The sequence below is a fragment of the Phyllostomus discolor genome, chromosome X (genome assembly GCF_004126475.2).
Source record: "Phyllostomus discolor isolate MPI-MPIP mPhyDis1 chromosome X, mPhyDis1.pri.v3, whole genome shotgun sequence".
Classification (NCBI taxonomy): domain Eukaryota; kingdom Metazoa; phylum Chordata; class Mammalia; order Chiroptera; family Phyllostomidae; genus Phyllostomus; species Phyllostomus discolor.
This window is the reverse complement of record NC_050198.1, coordinates 9,240,886-9,255,550: the sequence shown is the minus strand read 5'-3', so window position 1 is coordinate 9,255,550 and position 14,665 is coordinate 9,240,886. Positions and strand designations below refer to the sequence as shown.

The 14,665-nt window shown below is 38.8% G+C and overlaps 1 protein-coding gene across 5 annotated transcripts in view; it reads left to right on the top strand.

The window, feature by feature from the left end:
• Nucleotides 1-374: 374 nt before the first annotated feature.
• Nucleotides 375-14,665, top strand: part of SMPX (small muscle protein X-linked) — a 53,852-nt gene continuing 39,561 nt past the window's right edge. For 3 of the 5 annotated variants that reach the window (XM_036016480.1, XM_036016481.1, XM_036016482.1), the window contains exons 1-2: nt 557-789; nt 4,419-4,475. In XM_036016480.1, coding sequence (XP_035872373.1) covers nt 4,437-4,475 — 39 coding nt within the window. In that variant the 5' untranslated portion in view covers nt 557-789; nt 4,419-4,436. Of the gene's footprint in view, nt 790-4,008; nt 4,072-4,418; nt 4,476-14,665 lie in introns of those variants that run through there. The other 2 variants (XM_028522975.2, XM_036016483.1) reach the window with 2 other exon arrangements.

The window sequence follows — 14,665 nt, the reverse complement described above, 5'->3', positions numbered from 1 at the left end:
GTCACTGCCACCAGTAGAGGTGGTAAAGCAGAGAGAACAAGGACTCTGGACCCTGGAACAACATGAGTTAGTTGATCTGTGACCATTTTTGACCTACAAACAGGGTGATGTTTTATAGTTCAATATAATATTATAATGGTCATCATTTGGTGACTATTTATTGAGTGCTGATTATGAAAAAACTTTAACAGGTCCTGAGTGACCAAGCTAGGACTCAAAGAATCTTTGATGGCTGTGCCCCTGCTGAGAAGCTCGGTGCCATGCTGTCCCTCTCCTATTCTTATTGAACACTCCTCATCTTCTGGCCTCCAGGTAATAAAGCTAAAGATAGAAACTTTCCCTACTTTTCAAACTTCACCATGCCCCCTCAGAATACGTGAGAAAATGCAGCCAGCATCTTCTGGAAGATTAGGAGGGCAGTAAGATTCCATAGCCACCTTCCGGCTGACATTTGAGCCCTGCTTTCAGCACGGTCAAGCCTTTTGGAGGCAGCCAGCGTATGGCTTGTATCAAACTCTATATTTAGGAAGAACAACTGTGAGCTATGACAGGAATTCTCTTTAACACTTAGCCTTAAACTGAGTTCCCCTCCAGCCCACAGCCGGGAGCAGCTCTCAATCCCGGGTGAGGCACCGAACACTTGAGCTATTTCAGCCACATGCAAAGCATCAGAATCGAGATCGCAGCTCAGAGGACACCGGGCATCCCTTTCACCTTCTAAGGAACCTTGTATTCTTGTACCAGGCTGCCTGGGACTTTTCTTGGGCAGTAAACAAATACACAAAGCAGGTAAGCAGGACTCAGCTGGGGTGCCTGGGCTTTTTGAAGGAAATTTCCTTGATACCTAATTGGTAGTGACTACTTAAAAACTTTGTAGGCTTGTAACCAGTGGGTGTAGCTTTCTTGTAAATTCACTGTTTATGGGTGATGTTGCTGTTTCTGTTTTATAAATGGTATGTGTGTATGTTTGAAAGAATATTGAACTAAAAGTAGTTTGTACTGATAATGACAGTGAGAAAATTTCCATGGTCCAGGTATGATGACTGTGACTCTGAATATTATGTCATTTTGATTCTTACGGCTAGGTTACAGTAGGTCAGCCACAGATTGATTTGGGCTGTAAACCTAGGAATTATCAGGAGAATTTGAGGCAGAGAAAAGCTATAATGCTAGCTCTTTGGTTTACCTAAATGCAAATTATTGCCAGAGTCGTTCAAATTTACAGTTCAAGTTTAAAATGCTTTTCTCTTCTCCCTAAGTGCCAGACTTGGCTTCAGTAACAAAGTTTTATCAATGTATAGATCAATTAATACTCCGGACCCATCTGTTTGAAAGTCCCACTTTTGTCATAGTGTTCCCTGTACTCAGCAGGGTAGAGGAGAACATTCCCGTCTCTTTGTGGGCACCAGGTTCTGAAATGTGGGAAAGCTAAGTGTCTCTTCTCTCTCGGCACATTTCAGGCAAATTGAATAAGGAGTTATTTCAGACAGCTGACCGTCTTTCTACACCCTTCTCAGAATTATTTTTAGCTGCAGGATAGAAGATAATTCCCTTTGAGATTTCACTTTAGCCATTTAATTGACCTTTTAAGAGAACAAACAAAGCCCCTTCTCTGCAAATATTGATTGACTTTGCTCTGAATCCACTTTTATTAAATTAGTGATATTAATGTTGACAAATTTTAGCAAATGAAAGAGTCTTATTTAGAAGTTCGATATTTGGTCCTGTCCAATGAAAAACCAGCAGAGACACTGTACATGAGTCAGCATATAGACCATTAAAGGTGCTCAGTGACTTGCAGAACTGCCAGGAAAACTCAACTGTGCTAAACTAGCAAGTATTTTCACTATAGTATAGGCTTTGTAAAAGTCAATACACGCCTTGTCAAACTTTCCATGTTTCCAAATTTTAGCCAGAACCAGCAGACACAGTAAGAGAGTGCTGTAAAGAGTACCTCGTTGTATGAAAAGCAGTGGCCCCGATGTGAGTGGAGTTGTGCATAAGGCATAGCTTTCATTTTTGGTCTCAGGACGAGTCACGCAGATAAAGAAGGAAGATGCATTGTACACTCCGCATCCCTAACGGAGGTGAGCACAGGGCCAGGGAAACAGCCAGGGAACACTGTCTATTTTTATTCATCGGTGTGCTTTGCCCTGATTTCTCTGCGAATAATGAGGACAGCAGGAACGGCTGCAGAACTGATTTACACAAATGTGATCTAGCCTGTTTGCTAGGAATGAGAGCTGGGATCTGACCAACTTTTCAGAGTTGTCTCTATTGCAGATTGACATATATGTTAAGAAGAAATTCACATGTAAATGAGATTATACCAAAGCCATACAGAAGATAAGGTCAAGGAATACCCATCTCTTATGCTTAGAGATCCACAAAATACAAAGCAATGCAGTTCAGTGGAAGACTCAAAATCAGCCTAATTAAAAAAAAAATCAATGCATTATAAATAGCACAATTATGCATTACCTGGCTTTTTGTTTTCATTTCAACCTGCTATTGTAATAACATAAAGAAATTCCCAATTCTCATGTTTCAAATTGATGTACAAGAAATTTTTTAAAGTTCCCAAGTGATACTAGTTAAACTTCAGTTCCACGAGCATAAAGTATACTATATGCTGAGATGCTTAATGTTTGTGCAAATTACTGCTTTGCATGACTTCTAATAGCTATTGAGGGATAGAAACATTAAAAATTAAACTTCCTAGCTTTTCCATTTGACACTGAGGTGTGTGTCCTAGATCCACAAATTAAAAATCGTTCATTGACTTTTTGATGCTGCAGGAAAGACAGCAACCTATTTGAAATATATTATAGAACAAAATGCATTCTTGATTGTTTCATTTGTTGCTTTTTAATTTTTTAACCATATTGAAAACAATTCTACCTAGACCCTTATGCATGGAGGCTATATTCTCTATATTACCAAAACACTCAGGTGAAACTTAAAAAAGCCTCACTGTTTTCATATATGTGGCTCTAAAGACTATATAGTTGGATATAATAATTATAGATTGAAAAATATGTAATTATTTAACTTCCTATAATAAAGCTTAAGACTTTGAAGATCTCAGAAAAAGTAACTCTTCACAGAATTGTCAGATCTTTATCTCTAAAGTATTGAGGGGCATTATTATATCAATTTTAACTCTGTGCTTCAAGTTTTAGATCGGTATACAGTAGTCCTAAGATGTCACTAGCTATGGGCAATGGCAATAAAACAATAAATATTTGTATCATGCTTTATAGTTTACAAGGCATTTTGGGGAACATTACATCATTTTGATTCTTTTCACAACTTCTGAAGCAGGTAAATTTTTAGAAAGTGGAAATGGGCCCAGAGATTTTGAGAGACGTAGTTGAGGTTACACGGGACTTGTGGCCAATGGCAACACTGCTCTCTGGGCTCATTTCCTCCCCACTTAGCACATACACTTACACCAATCAGTGGAGAAAAATCAGTCAACCCATTTTATAGATTTGGTTTAAAAAGCAGCATATTTTTAATTTGCGGACTTTTTAACTTTCTCACTCGGTTTTGTCAACATTTAATAGACCAAGTGATAACACCACTGATACACAGCTGGGCTGTCCCCTGGCCCCCCTGGCCCCTGTAAACCACAGTCACCATGTTCTAAGACAGGTCCCATAGCTGAAAGAAAGCCAAACTCCTTCGGGAAGGAAGCACTACTACTATGTCTTGGGGATCTGACATGGCCATGTAAATCCTGTTTGCCTTCTGGGACTGTTTTGTTAAAAGAAAAGGAGGTGAGGCTTGCCAGCTGCCTGGTTTACAGAGCCTAGGCTTTGGACACACAGGGGGAGATGCGGCCTACTTCCTCACAGTGTTGCTCAGGCCACTGGGCAGGACATACGTGTGCACAGCAAGCAGAGAGCATCGCAGTAGTAAGAATGAAGTAAAGTCCATTTTTTTTTTGGATGTTCAATGGAGAGGGAGAGGAGGTGCTCTCAATTGACTGATGCGCAGCCCTGGCAACAACTAATTCAGATCAAAAGTTCAGTTTCAAGCGGAAAGCTTCCGAGGCCCCAAACAAAGGTGTTTTATTCCCACAGCCTCTTTGCTTTGCTGCTCTTGGCAGGGGGGCAGGAGGGCAGGGAAGGAGATGATAGCGCCTTTCAAGTTTCTGATGGCCTATCATTAGCATCAGGGGCGAGGCGTCTCAGCATTTCTGCTCCTGAATGATTTATCCGGGGCTCTCGTGTTCCCTCTCCCTGAGGCTTTAGGAAGGAGAGTCTCTAAGTAACTTAGGAAACTGAGACTGAAAGAATATATGGCCAGTGAAAGGGGTGACTGCCCAGTTGAATCATGACTTAAGTTCTAATTTATCAAGACCGAGAATCTGAATGCCGCCACCTCTAACAGTTTCTTACTTGTTTTTTTAGGGGTAAGACTGCGTGAATATGTCGAAACAGCCAGTTTCCAATGTCAGAGCCATCCAGGTGAGTAGGCATATTTGTGTTTTAACATCAGCCCTGTGACTTCTAGCCTGTTTGCTTAATAAATCAGACTTTTTGCAGTTGTTCGACCCTAACTCATGATTACCTTCAAGAAGAAAAGAAAGACTCACTAAAGGTGCAAGTAAGAAAGGGTATAAGGCTACTAAGGTACAACTGAGAAGGGAGAAGCTATTTTTGTTTAATTGTGCTGAATTGTAAGACATTGACAGTTTATGAATGAAAATTAAATGGTCTATAAAAATGTAGTGTATATACTTTTTTTTTGCCTAAGGTTTTGATATGCTCATTGATACAAATTAAGAAATACAATTTCCATTTTCATATTCAATTGAGTTTGTTGGGCCATCTGTTTAAAATACACCTTTCTGTAAATAATACCCTTTTATTGTCAAGTGTTCTTCCCAAGGCTTGGGTATTTATCTTTTAAAGTACGTATGCTATTGTGTCTCATCAAGCCCTCCCAGCAAACAAATGCTTTGGTTCTTTAAAGTGACTTATTTATCACTCACAAAAAGGGGAGAGGGAAGCAGACATTTGGGAATACAAATATAATTATAAAGATAACTTTCAATATTTGTTCTTACCAATTTGTTATTTCTCTTCAGGGCTCTGTTTTTAACTCTCCAGTGGCTCCCACACTGGGATCCTGGCCACATGCTTAAGTGTAAAATTCCATTTTTTCCTTTCCATCACTGTGGAGCTGTTTGTGCTTTCTCTAAAGGAACTTTTAGACATTTTTTCCCCTGGACTTTTCTGAACACTGCAGAGCATGTGGTGGTTCCTGAATATTTTGGGTCTGATGCACCATCATGGCATAAACCTACTCATAAGCAAGTGATGGTGTTTTGGTAGGGTATGGGTATGGCCAGGTTGTGGGGTTAGAAATCTTAGCATACAACGGTGGTAGAGGTGAGGGAAGGGACAGATCTTTACCTGTGGTTACTAATGCATAGCCTTAAATGGATGGGCTTCTTAGGTGGCAAGGTCTATAACAACCTCTGGAAATGTGTCATAGAACAAACTGCCAAGGAAGGGCCTATTGGCAAGGATTCAACTTCACATGACCACATTGGCCCTCTGGTGTCCACCTAGTGAGTCTAGGACATACCCTGACATTTGGATCATAGGAAAATGACTTTATCTACTATACCTCTCTGCCTCTGTTTCCACATCTGTAAAACGGGGATAATAATAGTACACACCACCTAGGGCTACTCATACAAGATGCTTACAACAGCATAGTAAGCCTTCTTAAGTGTTAGCTGTTATTGAGGAATGTTCTATGTTAAAGTGATGAGAAGTAATACAATTTAATCACTGAATTTGAAGCTCCCAAGATGCTAAGCATAAATTTCCTTTTTATTTTGCAGGACACAAAAACATAGTCATTTCAGGCTGCCTTTGCTTCTCTTCCCATTAAAGCTAAAGTGTGTTATGTTTCTTCCTTAGTGCTTCCCTCAAATCTATAGTGAAAATTCACCAGTGTTTTATCTATTAATTTTAACCTTGATATATTTTTAGGTCTATAATATTTAAAAGGTTGCTATTGACTGTTCTCAATAGCTGTTCTTATACTGCATTTAAAAAATCCATCCACTCCACCAACAAAGGCAATACAGTGGTTCCTTATGGATGTGGTATTACCTCTTTCAATATATTTTATGCCACACAAAAACCTAATTTAATGTACCTTCAAGTGAAATATTATTTTTTGTGGTTAAATATGATCCTCACTATTTGATATTTTCCTTTTATCTTTGCATTAACCTAAAGTGGGGTCCATTAAATAAAATGTGAAAATGGTTATACTATATAAATGGTTTATAGTAGGAACATTATCTATGGTATGGTCTCACCTGGCACAACTAGAAACCCCAATGAATGAGGAGTGCCCTGGTTGTGTAAATACTACTTAAAGATTTTAAACATTCTATTCAACACAATACAGTTGCTTTTCCTTTTTATTAGTATCATATCTCCAATTCAGTACAACTGTTGTTTCCTGGGTGCATATTTTGTGCCAGGCACCATGCTAAGTGGAGGCTATGCAAAGATGAATTGATCCCTGTGTTTGAGAAGCTCATAGCCTCCTGGTCTTACTAGCTGTGTGATTTTGGGCAAGTTGTTTATCGTTTGTGCCTTGGTTTCCTCATCTGTCAAGTGGGGAATTAATAATAGTACCGATCTCATACATTTGCTGTGAGGGTTAAATGAATTAATACATATATGCTTAGGCAGGTGCCTGTCTCATTGTAACTGCTTAATAACTAGTAGTCATTATTATCAATCATCATCATTGTCATCATCATCATCATCATCATCATCTAGTTCAACAGTTCCTGAAGTGTATCTCTTGGAATACTAGTTTTATGGGATGTGGTCACTTAAAGGGTTCCATGATAAAGTGTTTAGGAAACATTACGTTGAGCCAAGTTGATCACAGAAGATCTTTACTGCGGAATTTTTCAGAGTGCACAACTTGCTAATGTCTTTGTAGATTCCCAAGAAGGTATTAATGTGTGCAATGTTTTCTAAATACATTGAACATTTTTCATGAGTACTTGCAGGTTAGTACTTTGCAGTGCCAACTTCTGGAAATAATGCTTAGACCTCTGTTTTGTCTGGATTGAGTAAACCTTAGCCACTGTCAACCATACTTCCAATAGACCTTTACATGGCTAAATTACTTACTGCACCTATGTGCTCAGAGAACATGGAGTCAAATGGTTATAAATCTCTGCCTGACCACTCACTCACTCTGTGATCTTAGTTCACCCTTAGCTTACCCTTCTGCAAAATGGTGACAGTCATACTACTTAATAAGATTGTTATAATGAATAAATAAAATAATGTATGGCAAGTGTCTGGTTCATAGTACACAAATTCCTTAAGAGGTGTCTTTTGTAACTATCCCAGTAATGCATGGAATGGTGTTGCTTTCTCTTCAACTAGTTCCATCTCCTCCAAGCTCTGGAACAAGAGGGAGGCCAAAACTAGGCCCATCCTTAGAGGAGGTAGTCAGTTGTCTTTCTCATCCATACTGAAGAAGAGATGGTCTCTGGATTGTAAGGGCATTCTACGTACTTCTACATTTCTTTTCTGTTGTATTAATGAAATCTCATTTATGCCAGGGACATAAATATATCCATAAGAAGTCAGTTGATCTTTTCATAGCCTGGAGAGTACCTTTGTCTCCAAAGAAGCTGATAAGGATCTATACCAGATATGGGTAAATCTTTTCTGTAAAGTACCAGAAAGTAAATATTTTGGTATTTGCAAAACATTGGGCCTCTGTTCCAACTACTCAGCTCTGCAGGTATAGCACAAAAGCAGCCATACGCAATACATAAATGAATGACATAAATGTGGCTGTGCGCCAGTGAAATTTTATTTACAGAAACAGGTGGCAGGCTGGATTTGGTCCATAAGCTGTAGTTTGCTGACCCTGGTTCTGTACTCTCCAGGCTGTTTAGCTTCACTGTTGTTGGGAAGGGAGCTGCAACCAAGGTAACATCAGCATACTAGGCATAGTGGATCTGATTCCTTCAGATGAATTTGACATGACAGGTGGTGAGGAAAGCTAGAGCTGCCGGGAAATCTAATGCCATCAACGATCTGCTTGGTGTCTCTCTAATGAGACTAAGTGACACTGGCCACTGGCAGCACCTACCTGTCTTTCCCCTTCCTCCTGAATACACTTTATTTGAAAACCACCATGCACCTCCCCAGGGCCTCAGCCCACCCACAGCCAACACTCTCTTTGTTGTCACTGGTCCTTTCTCTATACCACTGGTCAAAGTAAGCTGATTATTATTTGTTCTCTCCCATGAGGTCTGAGAGCTTTATGGTTCAATGGAAAAGAGTCCTGTGCCCTACTCTTAGCTATGCTCTGTGACTTCACTCCCCTGGTCCTTGTGATCTGCATGACCTCTAAGCCACTATCTAGCTTTTAATAGTCTATGAACTTCATGAGAATAACTTCCTAGGTTTATTATTAGGATGATAATAATAGTAACAATTTCTTCAGGGTTTACTATGTACTTGGCACAGGGCAAATGGGATTTCTATGGATTCTAATAAAAGATTTAGAGAGGCGCACACACACACACACACACACACACACACACCCCACCCACAAACCAATCAACCAAACAAAAAAACATCGCCCAGGATCACACAACTTGTAAGTAGGACAGTCAGGACAATACAAATTCAAGTTGCGTGATCCCAAAGCCCACATTTGGATCTACCCTACAACAGTGTTTAGCCTCCTTACTTACCATCCCTGCCTTGGCACAGAGAGTGAGGATAGGATAATTATAAATACTAAGGGTACTTAAGGGACAATTACCATTTTATAGATGTTGGGTCCTTTCTTTTAAGGAGCTAAACTGACATTCAGAAACTGGCAGCATTTCAGCAAAGAGGCTAATAGCCTACACTGATTAAAGCCATCTTAAATGTAAGTTGGCTAGGAATGAAAAGTACAAAGTAAAGTGACTCAGTGACAAACACAGTTTTGAAGTACAAATAACCATGGCCATAGAATTCCCACCTCTCTGCTTAACTGACTTAATAAGTTGTTTGTAAAAATAAACCTAACTCCTTTATCATACATTTTGAAGCAATGATTATATGAGTCCTGCGTCATTAGTGGGTGTGTGGCTTCTTACCATGGGAATTTTTCCATTGTTACTCTATCCAGGTGTAAAACAGAATATCTTGATGTCCCACCTTTTAGTTCTTCTCTCCCTTCCCTGCCCATTGTCATTGTTCTTCTACTCTCCATTGCTCAGGGCATAAAAGCTCCATAGAAGAATAAAACAGCTTGGCCTTCCCCTCAAAAAATAACGGACAGGCTTTAGGGACTCTAAGTGTTTCCAGTCTAGGATTTCCACTTTTAGAAAGATTCCAGGGGTATGGCAATCCTTAGTGCAAAGAAACAGACTATCACTACCCATGGTTGGTCAGTTAATCCAATACAATGATTAAACTAAAAATGATAATAATAATACATACATTCTTTTAATATTTTATTTAAACTTAAAACATAAAAAATAAACTTCCCTTTGCCACTTGTTTTAATGTTTTTAATGTCTTGTTTCAAAGGCCTTTTCTTTGAACATGCATCTATTGTTTGTTTCTTAGGTAAATTACTATAATGCATTGTTTATGATTTCTAATGCTGGATTCTTTCAAGTGTAGCCAGAACTTGAATGTAGCCATCTTGTTCTAGAGGTTCAGTACTAATTCCAGTTGGTAATCTTTGCTGCTCTAACCATGACTCCATATTGGTGACATGAGATAAGCAGTCATATACTGGCTAAAAGATGCCATTTTTTTTTGAGGCTGACATTCACACATACTTCAGAAATATAACTTGTCTCCAACCAATTGTTCACATTATCTTAATAGCTGTATACTACATTCTTGAAGTCTGCTTTTCCCTGGATGACAAGACTACAGTTGGGACATTCAGGAAATTATTGAAGAGAATAAAAAGTGTTGAGAACAGAGAAAAAAAAAGAAAGAAAACCTCTCAGTATGAAATATCATGGGTGAAGAACAGTGTCTGAGTGGTAGTTTCTCAAGTTGAATCAGAAAGTTTTGTGTATTCTGGATCCATTCTGCATTTCAAGGATCTCTAAAGACAAAAAGAGCTATATATTCTCTTCTACTTATATAGAATTTTATTTTAAAATAGTTTGGACTATATTTTAGTTGGTGTATGTATATCTCTCTTAATTTAGTCTAATATGTCAAATACGAATCTCATTTTCTAATTGGTTATTGAGGAAACACACCTCTTTCTGCAAGCCTTCTGTGAAAGATGCTAGAAATCTCAAAAGGCCATATCCTGCTCCATTCAGAGAAGAACTAGGACTGTAAGACTAGGAAAGCACAGAAAGAAATACTACAAAACGTAGCCCTATATGGTTTTCTCTGCCCACTCACAGGAGAATGGCAAGGGGGAGGTTATAGATTCTGGCAGGAGCTGCTGGGGACCTTTGAAAACTAAAGATAGAATCAGTTTGCGGGGGGGGGGGGGGGGGTCTGAAACAAATGTGCAAAGGGAGGAAACTCCAAAAGCCTTACCAACTAAAAGGAGAGACGGGGTGGGGAGATATGAGAACAATGACCATGGAAAGAAAAGTGGGTTGGGATTGTCAGTACCCTGTGGCTGGGAGCTATCAGAATCCAACCCACTGGGGAAAGAAGATGTCATTCCATTGTAAGTTACACAGGAGTGGCTGTGGAGGGAATATTGTTGTTTCCAGAATCCTTGGGCTTGTAGCCTGGAGCCAAGCAGAACAATACAAATAATTAAGGGAGTAGTGGAATTACCTTACAGGGAATTCTTTCTGCTTTTCTTCACCTGGTGAGATCAAGTGTAGTATTCATTTCACATCAGATAGGTCCATTATCAGGGAACTGTATCCTGTTCTGGCAAAAGATATCTAGTAGATTTTTTCCATTCCCAACTTCGAGGATGTAACAAATTATGTAGAGCCTGGGAAAGCAATGCATTGGGTCTGCTGTGTTAGGGGCATATTTAAAAATATCTAAGATGAATAAACCTCAAGGGTGGAAAAGAAATGCAAAGAGATGCATTACACACACAAAAAGAAACAATAACAACAGAAGACTGCTTCGTTTACATTTACACGGAGTCTATATAGAAAAGGAAGTATAACCTTCTATCAACTCTAGGTCATCAATGTTAGAATTTTTCTGCATTTGCTTATTCTTTCATAAAAGTAGCTCATATCCAAAACTAATTTTGAGTAGCAAACACTATAGCTAATTTGCAGATGGAAAAATTGAATCATTGAGAGGTATTTTATTTGCATTCAAACAGAGCAAGTCAGTGAAAGAGATGAGAATATGACTCAATTGTCTGGAAGATGCAATAAAAACAGAGAACTACAAGTCTATGTATTTCTATCAAATTGAAGTTAAAGGAATTATTCTTATGGGTATAATTTAGTCTATAATTTGTCCCTCAAATATCACGACCCTACAATTATATTAATGAATCATCCCTAACCATTTATAAGCGCTCCTCTGACACTCCCTTCAGATGTACATTAACGATTGGATGCTCGACACATTCTTAGGCTGCTTTGGATCCTGTCAATATTTGCTGTCAAAAACTTATCTAGGTTCTTGTTTTCTTAAATGATGCCTTAAAGATGAAAAAGCATCAAGTCAGTGAGTTAATGGCTCATTTTTCAACGTGGCTTTTCATTGACACCTATTTCGGAATTATCCATTTGTGTGGCTCAGGCCATTCTCAAAGTGTAAGTGTAATTTTAGAGAACGTTTAGAGAATTTTAAAGTGGCTAAAGCTTTGGTCAAGTGAAAAGAGCTCTTCAGAGAAGGGTATGATAGAGTGAAAGTTCTATCTACAAGGTCAGGCATCTTTGCTTTGGAATCCTGGCTTTTCCTCAAACTGTTTGTGTGACCTTGAGAAACTCATCTTATCTCTTTGAGGCTCAGTTTCTTCTTCATCAGTAAAATGAAGATGATAGCCCAAACCTTAGAACTTTGTTGTTAGGATGTAGGTGTTGTGATGACTTGGCTAAATATTGGGGTCTTGGGGTGAATTAGGTAGTTTGTGGTAGATGGGCATGCGAGGTGAAGTTACTGTTCCAGAACCTCACCACCTGGTTAAGATGAAAGCTAGTTTCCAACCCAACTCTGCCACAACATAGACATTTGTTAAACACACATTCATTAGCAAGCAAGCAAGCAAGCAAGCAAGCATAAAACAATTTATAGTCTGTTTCTGAGCTTGATGAAACCTCAGCTCTTGTCCCCTTAACTAGTCCAAATGACTGCCACCTTGCATAAAAGGTTCACGTGAGGCAGGTGGGATTCTGTTGCCCTTAGTTGGCAGCAGCAAGCTGGAAATCCTCTTTATCAATGGCTGGAGGCAGGCCTATTTCAGGATCACTTCTTGAGCTCTGTCTCTGAAGATGCAAGCTACAGGGAACAGATTCTTACACTCTGTTCAGCAGGGTTTCTCTAAAATATTTTAGCTGATTTCCTTATCTTAACCTACTCTTACTTCATGAATAAACATCATTTCTAATGCCTACTCCATTATTTCACTTGGTTTTTACATTTTTTCAACCATCAAGGTCTCAGGGGTTGGTGGAGATATGGTTAACAGAAGCACTTGAAGTAGCAATCCTGGGAATGTTGTCTTAGTGATATTTTGCCACCTAACCACCACAGGAAGATGAACTCCTAGTTATAGCAATAGATATACCCAGAGTTACCATGTAAACCAAACTGCACATATATAAAATATAACACTGTCTATGGTAAAGTAGTTTAGTATAAATTACAGACATTTTAACAACAGGCAGAGAAAATATTTTAAGTATATGTTGATACTCATCCACTTAGGGATAATCTCTTTCAATAGTTGTCAGATTGGCTCTCTAAATTCCAAGGAACTGCTCATGGCCCAGGGCTTGCAGGAAGCAGATGGGGTTCTGGGTTCCCTACCACCTCATCCAGAGCAGCTTCACCTGAACCTAGTTTGCATTTTAGATGTTCTCACAATACTTTACTTGAAGGAAAGGTTTCATGGTTAAAGGTTTGAAAACCATTGATGAAGCCTAATATTCATATTTCAAATGAAGAAGATGAAAGCCAGAGCAGTTGGCACTTTTTCAAGTACAGATTATCTGTAGAAATCCCTAGCATTGGGGTCTTTTCACTACCAAAAGCAGCCCATGTACCATGAAGAGGCTACATCCGTGGCTAAAATCAATCTCTGAGCAAGAAAAGGTGGTATTCTCATAGCATGTCTGTTACATTATCCTGGAGGACTTCCACATGTTCCTTTACTGAAAACTGCAACCTACTATAGAGATACACACTTGATTAAGTGGGTTAGTTTAACAATCAAATATTTCACAGATACTGTTAATTTGAACCCATCACTGGGGAGATGCCCTCTGTAGAAACTGAATAAATGGGTCAGTGTAGCAGTGATCTAACCAGTTAACTTTCTCCCAAATAGTCCCTATGTTGACTTTTCCTCTCTTTCATCCAAATTGTCTATAGTAATGGAAATAGTTATTGGTTCAATAGAGATCATGTTCTGTGGATCTTATTTGTGTTGTTTAGATCTTATTTCAGGACCCTAATGATATTTCATCCAATCTGTGGTAGTCAATTATAAAATACTATTATTTTATGTCCTGCTGAGAAATAAAACAAACATGCTGATTAAAATTTTAAGATACCTTTGCTGTAAAGACACATTGTGATTTCAGAGATATTAAAAGAGATGCATCTTGGAATTCATGAAGTATGCTATCATATTTGCCACCATGTAAGAGATAGTTCCCCTTATCTTATGCTTCCTTCTTCTTCCATTCTAGGACACCTGATATTTCCTTTAAGCAGAAGGATCAGCCTTAGGTTTTCCAAAATCCTTCCCTCCAAAATTGTGCTGCCCTTACAGTTTAGCATATATTGTACTTACTGATCAAAAATACTTTTTGACTTCTAGGCCTTTGGAATGGTGATGTACTTCTCTTCTTAGCCAACACAAACACTTTGGATCTGTTTCCTTTTTGTGAGATCAGCATTATTCTAGCAGGGAAAGGAGTTTTAAAGCCCCTAGGGGGGAAAAGTCACTTCCTGTTCTCAGGAGCAGAAGGGACCCAACACCATGCTGCCTGGACATGGACACTGGATACTTCCTGTGTCTTGAGTTATTCATTCCTCTAGCAACAGAGCTCATATCAGGCAGTTCGAAATGGACCTCACCGCACTTCCTTATAATTTTGTTTGGTGTGGCACTAACATGATCCAAATTGTGTCATAAAGTAAAATATTTTACTCTCTTTGTTCAGGTATCATTTTCATGTATAACATCAAAGTGCAATTTCAACTTTTCAAGCACACATGTCCAATTACTCATAGGGCAGCAAACGGTTCCTGTTAAATGGCAAAAAATGTTTTACCTTAACAAAAGTTTTAATGCTTGTTTGTTATGAGTGCTGCCCCTGCTTGAAGATGTTTTTGGTCTGCATGAAACCTTCTTCCCTTTTAAAATCAAATGAAATAGGAACAAAATTCAAATTTACATATTCTCTTCCCCAAGTTCAAATTACTGTGTCAGTATATCCCTTGCATAATTTAATATT